The sequence below is a fragment of the Chlorocebus sabaeus genome, chromosome 6 (genome assembly GCF_047675955.1).
Source record: "Chlorocebus sabaeus isolate Y175 chromosome 6, mChlSab1.0.hap1, whole genome shotgun sequence".
Classification (NCBI taxonomy): domain Eukaryota; kingdom Metazoa; phylum Chordata; class Mammalia; order Primates; family Cercopithecidae; genus Chlorocebus; species Chlorocebus sabaeus.
This window is the reverse complement of record NC_132909.1, coordinates 22,374,544-22,393,937: the sequence shown is the minus strand read 5'-3', so window position 1 is coordinate 22,393,937 and position 19,394 is coordinate 22,374,544. Positions and strand designations below refer to the sequence as shown.

General features: G+C 38.5%; 1 protein-coding gene across 5 annotated transcripts in view; it reads right to left on the bottom strand.

Moving 5' to 3' along the window:
• Positions 1-5,932: 5,932 nt before the first annotated feature.
• ZNF529 (zinc finger protein 529) overlaps positions 5,933-19,394 on the bottom strand; it is a 33,094-nt gene continuing 19,632 nt past the window's right edge. For 4 of the 5 annotated variants that reach the window (XM_037991276.2, XM_007996555.3, XM_007996553.3 and 1 more), the window contains exon 5: positions 9,507-13,400. In XM_037991276.2, the coding sequence (XP_037847204.2) occupies positions 11,944-13,400 (1,457 nt within the window). In that variant the 3' untranslated portion in view covers positions 9,507-11,943. Of the gene's footprint in view, positions 6,872-9,506; positions 13,401-19,394 lie in introns of those variants that run through there. The other variant, XM_073016599.1, reaches the window with a different exon arrangement.

Genomic DNA, 19,394 nt, shown 5'->3' with positions numbered 1-19,394 from the left:
CACAGTGAAACCCCATCTGTACTAAAAATACAAAAAATTAGCCAGGCGTGGTGGCAGGCGCCTGTAGTCCCAGCTGCTGGGGAGGCTCAGGCAGGAGAATGGCGTGAACCCGGGAGGCGGAGCTTGCAGTGAGCCGAGATCGTGCCACTGCATTCCAGCCTGGGCAACAGAGCGAGACTCCATCCCAAAAAATAAAAATAAAAAATAAAAGAGACAGGAAAGGTCTTACTTAACTGGTATTGTTATAATCAGTGTTTGGTTCTCTCCTGCCTTCACGGATAGGCAAAGCTCACCCTTTTTCTTCTTGATAGGCGTTTTTCCAGGTTTCTAAGCAAATACCTTGCTGCAGATCTTCAACTGCAGGGGAGGCCATGTTGTCAGAACATCCTGTTTACAGAGGCCACTTAAAATCCTTTCGTTAACTGTAGGCATACTGTGGTCATCCTTTTCTGGTGGGTCACATTGATCCTCCAGAAGTTCTCTAGAACAGGATCCAAGATCTCCTGAGGTCAGCTTACTCCATATGGTCCATATCCTGTCAGCATGTGCGAATCAAGTTCCTATCTCTGTTTCCCCTAAATGCCAGGAAAAAAGGTAACATTCTCCTAAGAGCTCTCTTAACACACTCCCCTTTGGATATTAGAGGGACTGGGATGGATCGGGTCAACTTGCTTGGTTTGATTAGAGGAGGAAACATCCACCTCCTTTCCTCAGGGTGCTGAGAACACACCCACAGCTCTTCCCAAAAATAGTCCCACCTCACAAAAAGTCCTCTTCCTCAGCCTTCCCAGCCTCTCACATATCCTTGAGAAACTGGCTATAAACAATTTTTGCTATGGAGAAACCCTGTCTCTACTAAAAATACAAAATTAACTGGGCATGGTGGCACATGTCTGTCATCTCAGGTACTTGGGAGGCTGAGGCAGGGTAATTGCTTGAACCTGGGTGGCGGCGGTTGCGGTAAACTGAGATTGCACCATTGCGCTCCAGCCTGGGCAACAGGAGTGAAACTCAGTCTCAAAAAAAAAAAAAAAAAAAAGATGGAGTCTTACTCTGTACTCCAGGCAACCTTGGCTCACTGCAGCCTCAACCTCCTGGGCTCAAGTAGTCCTCCCACCTCAGCCTCCTGAGTAGCTGGGACTATAAGCACATGCCACCACAGCTGGCTAATTTTTGTTTTTTTTTCCTAGACTGTGCCCAGCCTAGAAAGCAATTTTAAACAAATTTCAAGAAGGTAGCTGGATATAAAATATGCCAAAATAGTACATATAATATATATGATATACATATATATATGAAAACAACAGATAGAAGATTCAATTGAACAAGTTGTAAAAGACCCCAGCAATGATGGACATAAAAATATAAGTTACTAAGGAATATAATTAGCAAGAATTGGTATAACCTTATGAAGAGAACTTGAATATGGAGGGACTAATCAGAAAACAAGTGAAAAAGTATAATATAGGATGCCTCAAACTCCTAGCAATTTAAAAACTTAATTTGTAATAATTTAGAGTGATCCAAATCTGATATTTTATTAATAAATTAATAATTGTTTTATTAAAGACAAGTTAATTCTGAAGTTCATGTGAAAAAGTCAATATGGCAGACAGAATAGCCAGGAAAATTCTGAAAAAGAGTAATTCAGAACATTTACTCTACCATATGTTTAAACATAAAATAATAGCCTTGGCTGGGTGCGGTAGTTCATACCTGTAATCACTAAAAGCACTTTGAGAGGCCGAGGTGGACGATCACTTGAGCCCAGGATTTTGAGACCAGCCTGGGCAACATAATGAAACACCATCTCTACAAAAATACAGAAATTAGCTGGGTATGTTGACACATGCACATAATGTAGTCTCAGCCATCCTCCCAAATGCTTTGGCAGGCTGAGGCAGGATAGTTTGAGCCTGGGAGGTCAAGACTGCAGTGAGCTGTGATTGCACTACTGCACTTCAGACTGGGTGACAGAGTGAGACCCTGTCACAAAATAAAAGTCTTAAAATAGCATGGTTCTGACAGATAAGCAGACAGATCAGTGGAGTGGAATAGAAACTCCAGACCCAGTAGGTAGTATATTCTTCTTCACATGATAAAGACAGCATTTCTAATTAGGGGCACACATATCGATTATTTAGTACTTCGTTTATAATATACAACTGTATATTGTAACCATTGTGGAGGGAAAGAAAATAGGTCCTTAACATTTCGTATCTACTATTCCAAGTGGATCAGAGATTCAAATGTGAAAGATGAAATCATAAAAGTTCTAGAAATAATGTGGAAAAAATGTTAGCCTCAGGACATGGAAATCATTCTAACACAAATCCTAGAACCCATAATTGAAAATAATAATAAATTAATTTTTTTTACTTGGCAAAAAACTATTAATGCTAAAACTCCAAAAGATAATTGATAGCCTGGGAAAACTTACCTGCAACATATATCCCAGAAAAAGCTAATTTTAATGAAATGAAAGTACTGCCTATCTAATAAGGAGGAAAAATAATCCAAAAGAAAATAAGCACGGGATATAGAGATAGTTCATAGAAAAGGAACAAAAAATGGCTTTTTGGTATGCATGTTTTCTTCTGTTTGAACTGTCATAACAAAATATCACAGACTGAGTAGCTTAAAAAACATAAATTTAGGCCGGGCACGGTGGCTCATGCCTGTAATCCCAGCACTTTGGGAGGCCGAGGCGGGTGGATCACAAGGTCAGGAGATTGAGACCATCCTGGCTAACATGGTGAAACCCCGTCTTTACTAAAAATACAAAAAAATTAGCCGGGCAAGGTGGCGGGTGCCTGTAGTCCCAGCTACTCAGGAGGCTGAGGCAGGAGAATGGCGTGAACCCGGGAGGCGGAGCGTGCAGTGAGCCGAGATCGCACCACTGCACTCCAGGCTGGGCGACAAAGCCAGATTCCGTCTCAAAAACAAAACAAAACAAAAACACATAAATTTATTTTCTTATAGTTCTGAAGGCTGGAAGTTCAAGATAAAGATGCCAGTAGGGTTGATTTCTGGTGAAGGGCTGTCTTCCTCGCTTATAGATGGCCACTTGCTTTTGTCTTGACATGGCTTTTCTTCTGTGTTTGGAGGAGAGAAAGAAATCTCTTGGTGTCTCTTCCTCTTCTTGTAAGAACACTATCAGATTAGGTTCCCACACTTACAACTTTCATTTAACCTATTTAATATCTCCTTAAAGGTCCTATCTTCAAATCTAGTTCCATCAGTCATTTGGGCTCTAACATGAACTACACGTAGACACATTTCAGTGTACAATAATGTGAAAAGATAATTATCCTCGCTGATAAGAACAAAATGTAAATTAAACCTATAATTTTTACCTAGTAAAAGTTTAATGTTAACTAGATTTTTTCAGATGTAAGGCCAGGCACGGTGAGTCATGCCTGTAATCCCAACACTTTGGGAGGCCGAGGTGGGCAGATCATTTGAGGTCAGGAGTTCGAGACCAACCTGGCCAACATGGTGAAACACTGTCTATAGTAAAAATACAAAAATTAGGCCGGGCGCGGTGGCTCAAGCCTGTAATCCCAGCACTTTGGGAGGCCGAGACGGGCGGATCACGAGGTCAGGAGATCGAGACCATCCTGGCTAATACGGTGAAACCCCGTCTCTACTAAAAATACAAAAAACTAGCCGGGTGAGATGGCGGGCGCCTGTAGTCCCAGCTACTCCGGAGGCTGAGGCAGGAGAATGGCGTGAACCCGGGAGGCGGAGCTTGCAGTGAGCTGAGATCCGGCCACTGCAGTCCAGCCCGGGCTACAGAGCAAGACTCCGTCTCAAAAAAAAAAAAAAAAAAAAAAAAAAAAAACAAAAATTAGCCGGGTGTGGTGGCATGTACCTGTAGTCCCAGCTACTCAGGAGGCTGAGGCAGGAGAATCACTTGAACCCAGGAAGGGAGGCTGCAGTGAGCCGAGATCATGCCACTGCATTCTAACCACCGTTTTTTCCCAATAGTGACATGGTTCAGGTCTGTGTACCTACCCAAATCTCATGTCAAATTGTAATCCCCAATATTGGAGTGGGGCCTGGTGGGAGGTGATTGGATTATGGGGTCAGATTTCCTCCTCGGTGCTGCTTTCATGATATTGAGTGAATGCTCGTGAGATTTGGTTGTTTAAAAGTGTGTGGCGCCTCCCCGCTCTGTCTTCCTGCTTTGGCTACGAAAGATGTGCCCGCTTTCCCTTCACCTTCTGCCACGATTTTAAGTTTCCTGAGGCCTCCCCAGCCATGCTTCCTGTTGAGCCGTAAGCCAATTAAACCTCTTTTCTTTATAAATTACCTAGTCTCAGGTATTTATTTATAGCAGCGTGAAGAATGAGCTAATACAAATAGCTTTTGAGGTACATGTGGTTTTTGGTTATGTGGATGAATTGTATAGTGAGAAAGTTTAAGATTTTAACTTTTTAAGAAACAGCAAAGTTAGAAACTTAAAGCACCTAGAAAAAGAAGAGCAACTAAATCCAAAGCAAGCAAAAGAAAAACAATAAAGATCACAATGGAAATCAAAGAAAGAGAAAACATTAAGATACATACTAGAAAATGTCTGAAACCAAAAGGTAGTTATTTGAAAAGATAACAAACTTGACAAGGAAAAAAAGAACACAAATTACCAAAATCAGAAATGAAAGAAGGGAAATCACTGTCAAAAAACTATAAAAATTACAACTTTATGCTAACAAATTAGGCAAATTAGATAAAAGGGAAACATTTCTGATAAGTCATAAACTACGAGAACCAACTCTAGAAGAAATTTCAAAACTTGAATAGACCTATAACTAAAAAAGGACTTTATTAAAATTTTCATGAAGAATAGTCCATAAATAGAAATCTATAAAATATTTAAAGAAAAAATAATACCAATACTTCACAAATTCTTTCAGGAAACAGACAAGGAGAAGGAAACAATTCTGAGGTCATACTATGTGGCCAGTAGTAAACCTATACCAAAGGCAGATTTTAAGTATCAGAATAAAGGCTGGGTGCAGTGGCTCATGCCTGTAATCCAGCATGTTGGGAGGTTGAGGCGGGCGGATCATGAGATCAGGAGTTCATGACCAGCCTGGCCAACATGGCAAAACCCCGTCTCTACTAAAAATACAAAAATTAGCCGGGCCTGGTGGCTTGCGACTGTAGTCCCAGCTACTCAGGAGGCTGAGGCAGGAGAATTGCTTGGACCCACAAGGCAGAGGTTGCAGTGAGCTGAGATGGTGCCACTGCACTCCAGCCTGGGTGACAGAGACAGACTCCATCTCTAAATAAATAAATAAAATAAAATAATACAAAAATTAGCTGGGTATGGTGGTAGGTTCCTGTAATTCCAGCTACATGGGAGGCCAAGGCAGGATAATTGCTTGAACCCAGGAGGCAGAGGTTACAGTGAGCCAAAATCGCACCATTGCACTCCAGCCTGGGCAACAAGAGCAAAACTCCGTCTTAAAAAAAAAATTATAAATAAATATCAATAGAAAAACTGCAGACCATGAACTACAGAGTCTCACAAACATAGACACAAAAATCCTGAACAAGGCTGGGTGCGGTGGCTGACACTTGTAATCCCAGCACTTTGTGAGACCAAGGCAGGCAGACTGCTTGATCCCATGAGTTTGAGACCAGCCTGGGACCCATGGTGAAACCCTGTCTCTACAAAAAGTAAAAATCTAGCCAGGCATGTGGTGTGACTGTAGTACTAGCTACTCAAGAGGCTGAGGTGAGAGCATCATCTGAACCCATGGAGGTCGAGGCTACAGTGAGCCATGATCATGCCACTGTACTCTTGTCTTGGCAACAGTGTGACACCCTGTTTCAAAAAACAAAAAAGTCCTTAACAACAACAAAAACAGGAAAGCATCTGACAGAATCCCAAACCCATTGATAATATAAGCTCTCAACATACAAGTAAGTTGAAAATACATGATTTCAATAGACACAAAAATTATTTGATACAGTTCCACATACATGCATGATTTAAAACTTTTGAAATGCTAGGAATAGAACTAGGAAAATAAAGGAGTCTCCTCATCCTGATGAAAGGTATTGTATCAGTCAGGCTTGAATAAGACAAGCAGAGTCATTAAGAGATATATACATACTGTATCTGTATATTAAGAGATTTATTAGAGGGCATTGGCTTATGCAATTATGGGAGTTGGTTAAGCAGTCTCTATAAGGCTGTATCTCTCTGATGCTATACCTTAAAGTCCAGGCATGGTACCTGGAGCCCTAGCTACTCAGACTAAGTCAGAGGGATTGCTTGAGCCCAGGAAGTTGAAGATGCAGTGAGCTATGATTGTGCCACTGCATTCCAGCCTGGGCAACAGGGTGAGACCCTGTCTCTAAAAATAATAATAATGAAGTAAAAATAAATAATGTAAATGTTTCATGCAGAAATGAAAAGATACTAGAAAGTAACACAAAGCTATAGGAGGAAATAAAGAACACTGGTAAAGGTAACTGTATAACTGTGTATTTACATAGGTAAATACAAAAGCCAGCAATATTGTATTTTTGTCATGTATTCATTCCTGTCTTCTTCCTATATGATTTAAAAGAAAAATGTAGCTGTGCAAGGTGACTCATGCCTGTAATCTCAGCACTTTGGTAGGCTGAGGTGGATGGATCCCTTGAGCTCAGGAGTTCTGAGACCAGCCTGGAGAAACATGGTGAAACTCTGTCTCTACAAAAAATACAAAAATTAGCCAGGCATAGTGGCAGGCACCTGCCGTCCCAGCTACTCGGGAGGCCGAGGCAGGAGAGTCACTTGAACCCAGGAGGTGGAGGTTGCAATGAGCTGAGATTGTACTACTGCACTCCAGCCTGGGCGACAGCGAGACTCCATCTAAAAAAAAAAAAAAAACACACAAACGTAAATGCATAAAACAGTAATTATAAATATCTATAAATGGGCAAACAATGTGTAAAGATGTAATTCCTGTCAATAATAATGTAAATGGGGAGGGACAGAGATGTATAGGACCAGAATTTTTGTAAACGATTGAAGCTAAGGTAGTATTAATTCAAAGTAGAATGTGTGTTAACTCCAAGGTAAACACTGAGAAAATGAATACAAAATGTACAGAAAATAAAAGGAACCAAAATGATACACTAAAATAAATTCCGGCCAGGTGCAGTGGCTCCCGCCTGTAAGCACTTTGGGAGGCTGAGGCAGGCAGATCACCTGAAGTCAAGAGTTTGAGACCAGCCTGACCAACATGGATAAACCTCATCTCCACCGAAAATATAACATTAGCCGGCCATGCTGGCACATGCCTGTAATCTCAGCTACTCAGGAGGCTGAAGCAGAAGAATCGCTTGAACCTGGGAGGCGGAGGTTGTGGCAAGCTGAGATCGGGCCATTGTGCTCTGACCTGGGCAACAAGAGCAAAACTCCATCTCAAAAAAAAAAAAAAAAAAAATTCCATTAAACACAAAAGGCGGCAATACTGGGAGAATTAAGAAACAAAAAGAGACATACACAAAACAAATTAAAATATGGCAGAAGTAAGTCCTTTACAAGCAATTAATTTAAATGTACATTGATTAAATTCTCCAATTCAAAGGCAGAGATTGCCAGATGGATTAAAAAAAAAAATGATCCAACGATATGCTGTCCACGAGAGACTCAGCATAAATCCAAAAATGTAAATAGGTTGAAAGTAAGAGGAATGGACAAATATTCCATTCAAATAGTTAAGCAATAGAGAGGTAGGTGGCTATGCTAGTATCAAACAATACAGACTTTAGGTCAAAAATTTTTACAAGGGACAAAAAAAGACATTATATATTGATAAAATGGTCAGTGCATCAAAAGATATAATAATTACAAACAAAAACACACCAAATAGAGCCCCAAAAGAAGTGAAGCAAACACTACAAAATGTTGCAGGCAAGAAAAAAAAAAAAACGTAAAAAAACAGTTCTACAATAGTGGGAGTCTTCAGTACTTCACATTCAATAATGGATGGAACATCTACACAGAAGATCAAGAAGGAAATAGGACCAGAATATTATAAACTAACAATACCTAACAAACATGTCATGTATACAACACTACCCCAAAACAGCAAAATACACATTTCTTCATTTTTCCCAGTATGGTTAAGAATTTCCCAAATCTTCACATTTTAGTTTCTTATTGCTTAAGAATTCCTCCTTCAATTCAACTCTCTCCTTTCCTATTTTATATGTGCAATAAAGAGAACCCAAGCCACAAGTTCAATAATTAGAAATCTCTGCTACTATTCAGTTTCATTACTTGGAAGCGCTACCTTCCACAAAACACTAGAACGTGATTTAGCCAAGTTCCTTGCTACAATAAACTGTTCCTCATTTCTGAGACTAAACCATAATGGCCTTAAATGTCCATATTTCTACCAATATTTTGTTCATGATTGTTTCTTTAACATGAATACCGTTCATGACAATATTCTTTAAAATGGAAGCCTTCTCTCCAGTGATTCTATTTTGTTTTGAGTCCTCCCCAGAATCATTTTTACATGTATATTTCTAGCACCCACCCTCAGAATTCTTCCAGCCTATATGCCCACCAGCCAGTTCCAAAGCTTAGACTTGCACATTTTTAGGTATTTGTTATAGCGGCACCCCACTTCTCAGTACCAACAACTGTCTTAGTTTGCTTAGGGTGCTGTAAGAAAATGCCAAAGACTGTGAGGCTAAATACAGATACTTATTTTCTCACTGTTCTAATTAAAATAGGGATTAGCAGGTTTAATTCCTGGTAAGGGCTCTCTTGGCTTCTAAATTCCCACCTTCTCCTTGTGTCCTCATGTGGCCTTTCCTTTGTGTGTGAGCACAGGGAGAGACATCTTTCCTTCCTCTTCTCGTAAGATCACCATTTGTATCAAATTAGAATCACATTCTTATATCCTCATTGCCTTATGTCCAAATACAATCACACTGCAGGTTAAGGGATGAATTCTGGCAAGTTGGGGGGTGGGGGGTGGCAGAGTGGGTTATATAACTCCAGAAATCTCAATCACAGACTCTCTGCCTCTCCCTGACATACATATGTTAGTCTTTAATATTAGTTGCTATTAAATAGAATTAGAATTCCTTCATTGGACATAGAAAATTTAATGGTGCAGGACAGCAGAAAACAGGATGAGACCGCAATATCCTATCCTATTGAATATGAGAATAAAGCTCCTATGCAGGCTAGGGAAAAGTCACAAAGAATAAAGGGGTAAATGAAAATGGAAAGAATGGTGAAATTTTATATTTTTGAGTAAGAAACTGTAGTAAAAACCAAACAGTAATACCACAACGATAATTATATTATGGTTTGGAGTAAGTGTGAAATGCCATTAAGTTCATAACAAAGTTAAATGAAAAATGTTAATATGATAAAAATATAGCTGTAATTACAAATAAGGAAAACATAATAGGATACATTTTATTCATTAATTTATCATTTGTTAATGACTTCAAAAAGTAAAAGCCAAGACACAAGGATATTTTGTTTCTCTCACTAATTTTAATTTTAATGTCTGTATACAAGGTTTAGATATTTAGTAGTTTTAATTTGTTTAAGCTGGAAGGAAAAACACACACACAAAGAAACATAGGACAAGGTCTCCTGGAGAGCTATACCCAAAAGAGGAACATCAGCACTGATGGTAACTCAGGATAAAAAGATAGAATGGGATCCAAGAGTAAATTAGCTGTGTTGTCACATGAATAGAATTTAGTTAGAAACAGAGCTACTACTCTATTTCAAAGATATGAAATAGCAAATATCCTGACAAAACTCTTGTTCTTACTGTGTAGGACATGAGACAACAACCAATTACATATCTTTTAAAACTACTTGAATAAGCAATACTTACACAAAACATTGCTCAATATATCAGATGAGAAAATGGCTTAATATTGGTAATCATTCAGACCTTTATAGAGTACATAAATTCTGGGAAAGACACCAGTTTCAAAAATTAAAATGTAATGAATGATGGTGACATAAATTTATCTGAAAATAGTAAAATTTTCTTATAAAAATCAAATAACTGGCCAGGCATGGTGGCTCACACCCGTAATCCCAGCACTTTGGGAGGCCAAGGCCGGTGGATCACGAGGTCAGGAGATACAGACTGTCTTGGCCAACATGGTGAAACTCTGTCTACTAAAATACAAACAATTAGCCAGGTGTGGTGGCACATGCCTGTAATCCCAGCTACTTGGCAGGCTGAGGCAGGAAAATTACTTGAACCTGGGAGGTGGAGGTTGCAGTGAGCTGAGATCACGCCACTGCACTCCAGCCTGGTGACAGAGCAAGACTCTAACTCAACAAAATTAAATAAATAAATCCAATAACCAGGCCGGGTGCAGTGGCTCATGCCTGTAATCTCAACACTTTGGGAGGCCGAGGTGGGGGTGATCACCTGAAGTCAGGAGTTCGAGACCAGACTGACCAACATGGAGAAATCCCATCTCTACTAAAAATACAAAATTAGCCAGGCATGGTGGCGCATGCCTGTAATCCCAGCTACTTGGGAGGCTGAGCAGGAGAATAGTTTGAACACGGGAGGCAGAGGTTAAGGTGAGCCAAGATCGCGCCACTGCACTCTAGCCTTGGCAACAGAGCAAAACTCTGTCTCAAAAAAAAATGAAAAGTAAAAAAAAAAAAAAAAAATTCAATAACCAGTGGCTTGTGATCTCACTGACTGCATAACCAAGTCAGCTGTCCTGAGAGAGAGATGATTTTGGAGTTAAATGAGATTAGTTAAATCACAGAAGGTCTGTTGATTGTTGAAATGCCCAAACCTAATAAGGCAACTCTGAGAGAATAAAAAGAAAAATAATGGTAATAGATTAAAAAAAATTTGAAGCTGTAGTTGTAAATCCTCTTAATGTAAGTTCAGTGGTCATTTTTTCTCCCCTTTTAAAGGTGTTTGACAAATTTAAGAATGATAATTTAAGAGAATGATAAATTTTAACAGACTTATTGGATGAGTAATTTTATCAAATATTTAAGAGAGTTCTCTTCATTTGGATCCTGGTTGTTACAGCCTGTGGGTAAAAAGACTGCTTAAAGGAAGTGGTTATATTCCAATATAACAGACATACATTATATACACGCACACACACACAGTATATATTATATATACATATATACTGTATATACTATATATACATATATACTGTATATACTATATATACATATATAGTATGTGTTTATATATAGTGTGTGTTATATATAGTGCATGTGTGAGTATATATAGTATACATCGCACATACACTATACACACTGTATGTATATATACACTATATATATATATAGTGTGTGTGTGTTATGGTGGAATATAACCAGTTCCTATGTATATGTTATTTTGGGGGAACATGTTGTATCAAAATAAAATAGAAATTTAAAGAGAAGTGAACAATTTGATGAAAATGGAAAGATCACACTTCTATCATTCAAAACAAAACAAAACAAGAACATTACACAAAATGAAGAGCAATAAGAATGTAAAACTACGTTGTATCTGTCTAGGAGTTCTAACTCTCTGGAGGAAAATAAGTATAGATATCACAAGCAAAGAATTACAATGCAGAAAAGATACTGAAGTAATATTACAATTAAAAAACTGAATAGTGAAAAGAACAATAATGCAAACATCAAAGGCTATTGTAAACAAAACATGCCAGGATGAGAAACTCATGGAAAACAACTCTTTTTAACATAAAAAGGAGAAATATTTGGCAATATCTAACAAAGCTATAACTATATATCAGCTATGACTAAGCAATTCTATGTCTACATACAGAATGGCCATGAAGTCTAAAAACAGACTTAAAAGAGGGAGATACTGAATTGCCTTGATTATCCATTAAATCCATCCATAGTTTTTTCCTGTGAAAATCGGAAATAAAAAACCACTTTATACATTTATTTCAGTCAAATGATTTCTCACCAGTGTAAATTTTCGGTTGGCACGTAAGATGCCCAACAACACTAAAGGAATTTCCACATTCCTTACATTCATAGGGTTTATCACCAGTATGAATGCGCTGATGTTTGGTAAAGGATGAACTATGTCTAAAGGCCTTCCCACATGCCTTACATTCGTAGGGTTTTTCTCCAGTATGAATTCTCTGATGTTCTGTAAGGGCTGAACTATGTCTAAAGGCCTTCCTACATACCTTACATTCATAAGGTTTCTCACCACTATGAATTCTTTGATGTTGAATAAGGGCTGATGTAAGTCTAAAGAACTTTCCACACTCCTTACATTCATAAGGCTTTTGACCACTGTGAATTCTTTCATGTCGAGTAAGTTCACTACCTACTCCAAATGCTTTCTCACATTCTTTACATTTATAGGGTTTTTCACCAGTATGAATCCTCTGATGTCTAGTCAGGGATGAACTGTTTCTAAAGACCTTTCCACATGCTTTGCATTCATAGGGTTTCTTACCAGTATGAATTCTCTGATGACGAGCAAGTTCTCTACATACTCCAAAAGCCTTTCCACATTCCTTACATGCATAAGGTTTCTCACCAGTATGAATTCTCTGATGTTCAATGAGCTGTGAACTAATTCTAAAAACCTTCTCACAGTGCATACATTTGTAGGGCTTCTCACCAGTATGAATTCTCTGATGTTCGGTAAGCTGTGAATGAAATCTGAAGTCCTTGCCACATTCCATACATTTGTAAGTTTTCTCATCAGTATGGATTTTCTGATGTCGAGTAAGTTGCGCATGCACTCTAAAGGATTTCCCACAGAATGAGCATTCGAAGTGTTTCTCACCATCATGAACTCTTTGAAGTGGAGTAACTTCTTCAACTCTTCCAAAAGTCCTTCTGTATTCGTTACATTTGTAGAACTTCTCATTATCAATTTTCTGGTATACATTAAGGTCTTTATAAAAACTACATGTATTCCCATATTCCATATATTTACAAGGTTTCACACCAGTATGAATATTCAGTTGTAACATATCGGAGTTATCTATCCCAAAGGTTTTCCAACATTGATTGCATGCATAGTTTTTTCCACCAGTATGTATTTTCTGATATTCAGCAAACTCTAAGTCACAACTGAAGACCTTCTCATATTCCTTGTATTCATAGGGCTTCTCACTGTCATGAGTTCTCTGAGGTAACATAAGAGATTCATGAGTTTTGTAAGTGGGCACATTTTCAGAGATGATTTTCATTTCACTGAAATATCCCACTTCAGGTCCTTGTACTTCAATCTTGCTTTTGCTTTGCCAGTCATTTCTGAAAATGGAACTTTCAAGGCCACGTAACTTGCTACTTTCCATTACCTCCCACTGAGAACCAGTGTTTTTAATAATGTCTTTTCCTACAGATAAATGCTTAGTCTCATTCCTGGACTCCAAATCTGAAAGAAAGGAAAAAATAATTTTCATGTACAACAAAAATAAAAGTTATGGAGAGAAGAGACAATTTAAGAATAATTCACCATATACATGAATTGGTTTAAAAAATGTTATGAAATTTGGAGAAAGATAAAGAGAGCTCACAGAATAACAGCAGAACATAAAGATTATGAGGAATGTGATTAAGTCAGTGGATCTGAAATTTGTGTGTTGGTCATCACCTGGTAAGCTTGTTGGTTAAACAGAATCAAAATCTGTAGATGTAGAACTAGTCATTAGCATCTTATAGAGATAATGCTAATGCAGATCAAAATTTGATAATCCATATATACTAACACTTTTGTGGTTTTCTTCCCCAAAAATAAACTTTACCAAGGATAATAACAAGGTACAGTTTGTAAGACCTCATTTTGCCCGGGCATGTGGGCTCATGCTTATTATCCTAGCACTTTGGGAGGGCAAGGCAGGTGGGTTACCTGAACTCAGGACTTTGAGACTAGCCTGGGCAACATGGTGAAACCCTGCCTCTACTAAAATACAAACAGCCAGGCATGATGGCACACACCTGTAGTCCCAGCTACTCAGGAGGCTGAGGCACAAGAATTGCTTGAACCCAGGAAGTGGAGGCTGCAGGGAGCTGAGATCGCACCACTGCGTAGACTCTAGCCTGGGCAATGGAGCGAGAGTCCATCTCAAAAAAAAAAAAAAACAAAACACCTCATTTTAACTCCATTCTGCTAATCATTTTTCACCTCCTAGATCAAAACAAATATCCTATCATTTAGAGCTATCCACAGGACATTTCATTTCACATAAATGGTCTCTTTGTATGCCAGCTTCTTTTCTTTGTTAAGGTCTCAAGATACCTGCCCTCAGAAAGGGCATATTAGTTGACCCTAAATAACTTCATTTCCATTTCTAATCCCGTATCTAGTGCCTTACCCTTATATATATGTTTTTTCAGTTGTGTATTCAGTACTTTTACACCATTTACTTCCTTATTCCTTAAATTCCACAAGGACAAATATAATAAATTTTCATGTGCCAATGTACAACAAGCCCTAAGGGCATGGTATATGATAATTAATAGAGGAAAAGTAAATCACTGAATGAATCCAAATAAAAATAAAAGTATACATACAAAGATAAGTCACTAGAAAACAACTATCAAAATAATTATGTAGCTATAAGAATAATGCCAGTTATCAATGCCTCCCAACCCTCACATTGTATTAGTGATTACATACGTATATTTATAATACAGTAAGATACATAAATATGGTAAACATTCATATGTATTTATTTTCCAACTGCTTCTCCACTTACACATATTGTCCCACCATTATTGCTTATTCCCTCGTATGCAGAGCCATGACTGACATGTGGAATGAAGAAATACAATCAAGATGGGATGTGTTACTTACTTCTCTTCAACAGCATATTTACCTTTACTCTGCTGTCCTTCTAAAACCTACCCCTATTTTTTCTTTTATGTTCTTTTACAGATATTCCTTTCCATTTTCTTATACCAAAAGTCAACTAATGCTATACTTCCCCAAAATATAATATTTCAGATATTAAAATAATATCTGAATATAATTGTAACTACTGTTAGACTTACACAATTCTGAGCAAAGGCTTATGAGTGAAAAAGAGAATATGCTAACAAAATAATATGAAGAAGGTGGTCTACGTAGACAAGACTGTAAGGCACTTTGTAACAAAGGATTTTATGGACATCATCTGGAGGTGAACAATGAGAAAAGAGAATGCCTGAGGAAAACTCAGAGTGACACATAAACACTGCATGATAAAGGGCAAGGATAATTTTCTGTGACTTAATTATGTATAAGATGAAATAATGCAGGCATCAATATCTGACAAAAACATTAAAACCAGATTTGAGTGCCAGTATCAATAAATCAAAAGTACTTTCAGTTAGAAATAAAGAAGCTCTCTACTAGGCTGGGTGCAGTGGCTGTCACACCTGTAATCCCGGCATTTTGGGAGCCCAAGGTGGGTGTATCACTTGAGGTCAGGAGTTCGAGAACAGCCTGGCCAACATGGTGAAACCCGTCTCTACTAAAAATACAAAAAAACTTAGCTGGGCATGGTGGCACATGCCTGTAATCCCAGCTACTTGGGAGGCTGAGGCAGAAGAATCACTCAAACCTGGGAGATGGAGGTTGCAGTGAGCTGAGATTGCACCACCGCACTCCAAGCTGGGCAACAGAGTGAGACTATGTCTTATTAAAAAAAAAAAAAAAGAAAGAAAGAAAAGGAAAAGAAGCTCTCTGCTAAATAACTGTTGGGTCAATGTGGAAATGTAATTGAAATCACAAAGTTTGTAGTGAACCATGATGTTGAAAACATTTCTTTTTTTTTTTTTTTGAGATGGAGTCTCGCTCTGTCGCCTGGGCTGGAGTGCAGTGGCCGGATCTCAGCTCACTGCAAGCTCCGCCTCCCGGGTTCACGCCATTCTCCTGCCTCAGCCTCCCGAGTAGCTGGGACTACAGGCGTCCGCCACCTCGCCCGGCTAGTTTTTTTTTTTTTTTTGTATTTTTTAGTAGAGATGGGGTTTCACCGTGTTCGCCAGGATGGTCTCGATCTCCTGACCTCGTGATCCGCCCGTCTCGGCCTCCCAAAGTGCTGGGATTACAGGCTTGAGCCACCGCGCCCGGCCAGAAAACATTTCTAACTGATATCTATGGAACATAAATATATTTGTCTCATAAAAAGTAAAAACTTACATGCTTGTTTTTTTTTAAAAAAAAGAGTAAAAATAACCAATGTATATATCCCACTAAAGACAAAAGAACAGTGACCTAAAGAAAAGGTGAGAAATTAGCAAACAATCACAATGTGATGAAAACATACACAAAATGTTATAAGACTCCTATGCTAATAAAGCTGAAAATGTAGTCTAACAAATTAATTTCTTGGTAAAGAGATATTTAAAACCAACCCAAAAAGCAATAATAGTTGGAAAAAAATTCCTGGAATGAGACAAAATTTTCAAATACTCACTCCATGAAACAGAAAAACAATAACCATGCCTTATTGTCCTTGTTATTGAAATAAACCAGATGATAAACCAGGAATCCTAGAACAAAGGCCTGGAACATGATCTAGACCAGGGGAGGTATGAGATGTACCCTGTAATGTTTTGCCAGAAAGAAGAAAGTTTTACAACAGTGGGCCACATCAAAGGGACACAAAAATAGCTTGAGGGAGCTAAAGTGCCACCATTTTGACAATACAAGAGTCAAATGAGGGGAAAAAAGTTTATGTACTGCAACATGCTAAACTAAACAAAACCAGAAAAATGCACTCATATCCAATTCAATGGGATTACAGGTATGGAATGAGCCTTGGATAAGCTTTTGACAAAAAGTGAGAATAAATTCAAAGGTTAAAGGATAAAGCCAAAGCGCACAGAAGTCACCATAAGAAACATGGTATCAGTATATCAAAATTTCATCCAATATTCATACTGCTGGACATCAAAAATCAGACTCTGGTGGGCTAATGTATACTGAACCAATAACATCAGTAAACATAATGAGACTTAATAGAAGGTATGAAAAATTCTAGTGCACCATTTGAGGTGGCTTCTTATTTACAGTAATATAAAAGATGTAACAATAATAAAAACAGCCTCTTCGCCTTTCCCATTAGAATTACAAAAGTTTACCAAAGAATATGACAGCAACTAACATAAAAGGAATGACAAATTGAAACACACTGATTCCAATGAGGACTTCCAAATGCAAAAACATTAGGTGAATCACTGAAAAGAAACTGTATAAAATGCCAAATTAAGACCAGAGAGATTGGTTTCTGACCACACTGTCTAAATTAGCTCTTTCTCCATCATTCTCTACCCCTTTATTCTTACACATATTGTTATATATATTCTCTACTTGTTTACTTGTTTATTATACATATCAAGAACTACTATGTCAGTTCCATGACAGCAGGGTCTGTATTGGTCTTGTTCACCATTGTACTGATATCTGTCTCAATGTAGACACTAAATATTGAGGATATGAATGAGCATTTGTTTATGGTCAATATACACATACATAAGTCTAAATACAAGAGGAACTGGAAAACGGTGGCATTGAAGAAGATCTTAATTTCCTTCTCCAAGTGCCAGGCTTTTAAAAAAAAAAAAAAAAACCAGTCTGGGCTGGGCACGGTGGCTCACACCTGTAATCCCAGCACTTTGGGAGGCCGAGGTGGGTGGATCACGAGGTCAGGAGATCGAGACCATCTTGGCTAACATGGTGAAACCCCGTCTCTACTAAAAATACAAAAAATTAGCTGGGCGTGGTGGCAGGCACCTGTAGGCCCAGCTACTCGGGAGGCTGAGACAGGAGAATGGCGTGAACCTGGGAGACGGGGCTTGCAGTGAGCCGAGATTGTGCCACTGCACTCCAGCCTTGGCAACAGAGCGAAACTCTGTCTCAAAAATAAAAAATAAAAATAAAAAAATAAAAACCCACAAGCTTTTGAAGGAATTTTCCCAACAGAATCCCAGGGGCTCATCTCCTGGACCAGATGGGCTTTGTGCTTTGGCAATGACTTTCTATCCCTCAGTGGCCATCACTCACCTGGCCCTGTCTTCCTTCACATCCCATAAACTCTATAGAGCAACTTCCCTTCCTCCAGTAAGGTGATCCCAATTGGATCAGAAATGGAAGACTGCTTACAACAAAGAAATGTAACAATGTATTTCTTTTTATTATAACCAATTTTTAAAATACAGCTTTGAGAATTGGTTAAAGTTTTACTAAATAAAATCAAAATCATATGAAAAAGACAGAAAAGAGAAATGTGAGGGAACTGGAAAAACATTCACCTTAGAGTAACCACAGAATTATCACGTATAAAGAGACTAGACAGGTAAGGAAAGGTCTTATGTTATTTAAACCCATACTAATTCTTTGTCTGGAGAAGCAGTGTAACAGTTAAAAATACTGTCTTTGGTGCCAGATTGCCTGGGTAGAAAGCCTTCCTCTGTAATTAAGTGGCTGTGGAGCCTTTGCAGAAGCGCCTAAATACTCTCTGTTGTAAGCAACCTCTTCTGTACAACAATAATACAAACAGCACTTATGTCACAGAGTTATTGTAAGAATTAAACGAGTCATTTTTTTTTGAGATGGAGTCTTGCCCTGTTGCCCAGGCTGGAGTGCAGTGGCATGATTTCAGCTCACTGCAACCTCCGCCTCCCAAGTTCAAGCAGGTTCAAGCAATTCTCCCGCCTCAGCCACCTGAGTAGCTGGGACTACAGGCACACGCCACCATGCCTGGCTAATTTTTTTGTATTTTAGTAGAGATGGGGTTTCACTGTGTTGCCCAGGCTGGTCGCGAACTCCCGAGCTCAGGCAGTCTGCCTGCCTCAGCCTCCCAAAGTGCTGGGATTACAGGCATGAGCTACCACGCCTAGCCACGAGCCAATTATTTAAAGTGCTTAGGATGGGGCCAAGTAGAAGGCAAGAACTATAGAAGCTGAGAGGAAAGTAACTAACTTTCTGAGTTATTAAAAGGTCCTTGGTGGAATACTAATTTAATGTTAAATGCAACGTTCTTTAGCTATAAAGCAGGTGGGAGGAAATGAATATGAACTGTTTATCAATCCTTCAATATATAAATTGTAGAGATTCTTTTAACAATCATAACAAATCAGGACACACGGTATCTTAAAAGTTCTCCCAGAAGGTGGGTAAGAATATAAAGTATTTACAGCAATTCCGACCTCAAACACAATGTACAGGTTGCACATCCCTAATCTAAAATCTGAAATTCAATTACAAAATCCAAAACTTTCTCAGCACTGACATGATGCCACAAGTGAAATATACATAACTACTTAACACAAACTTGGTTTCATGCACAAAACTATTAAAGACATGCTATAAAATTGCCTTCAGGCTATGTGTATAAAGTGTACATGAAACATAAATGAATTCTGTGTTTCAATTTGGGTTCCA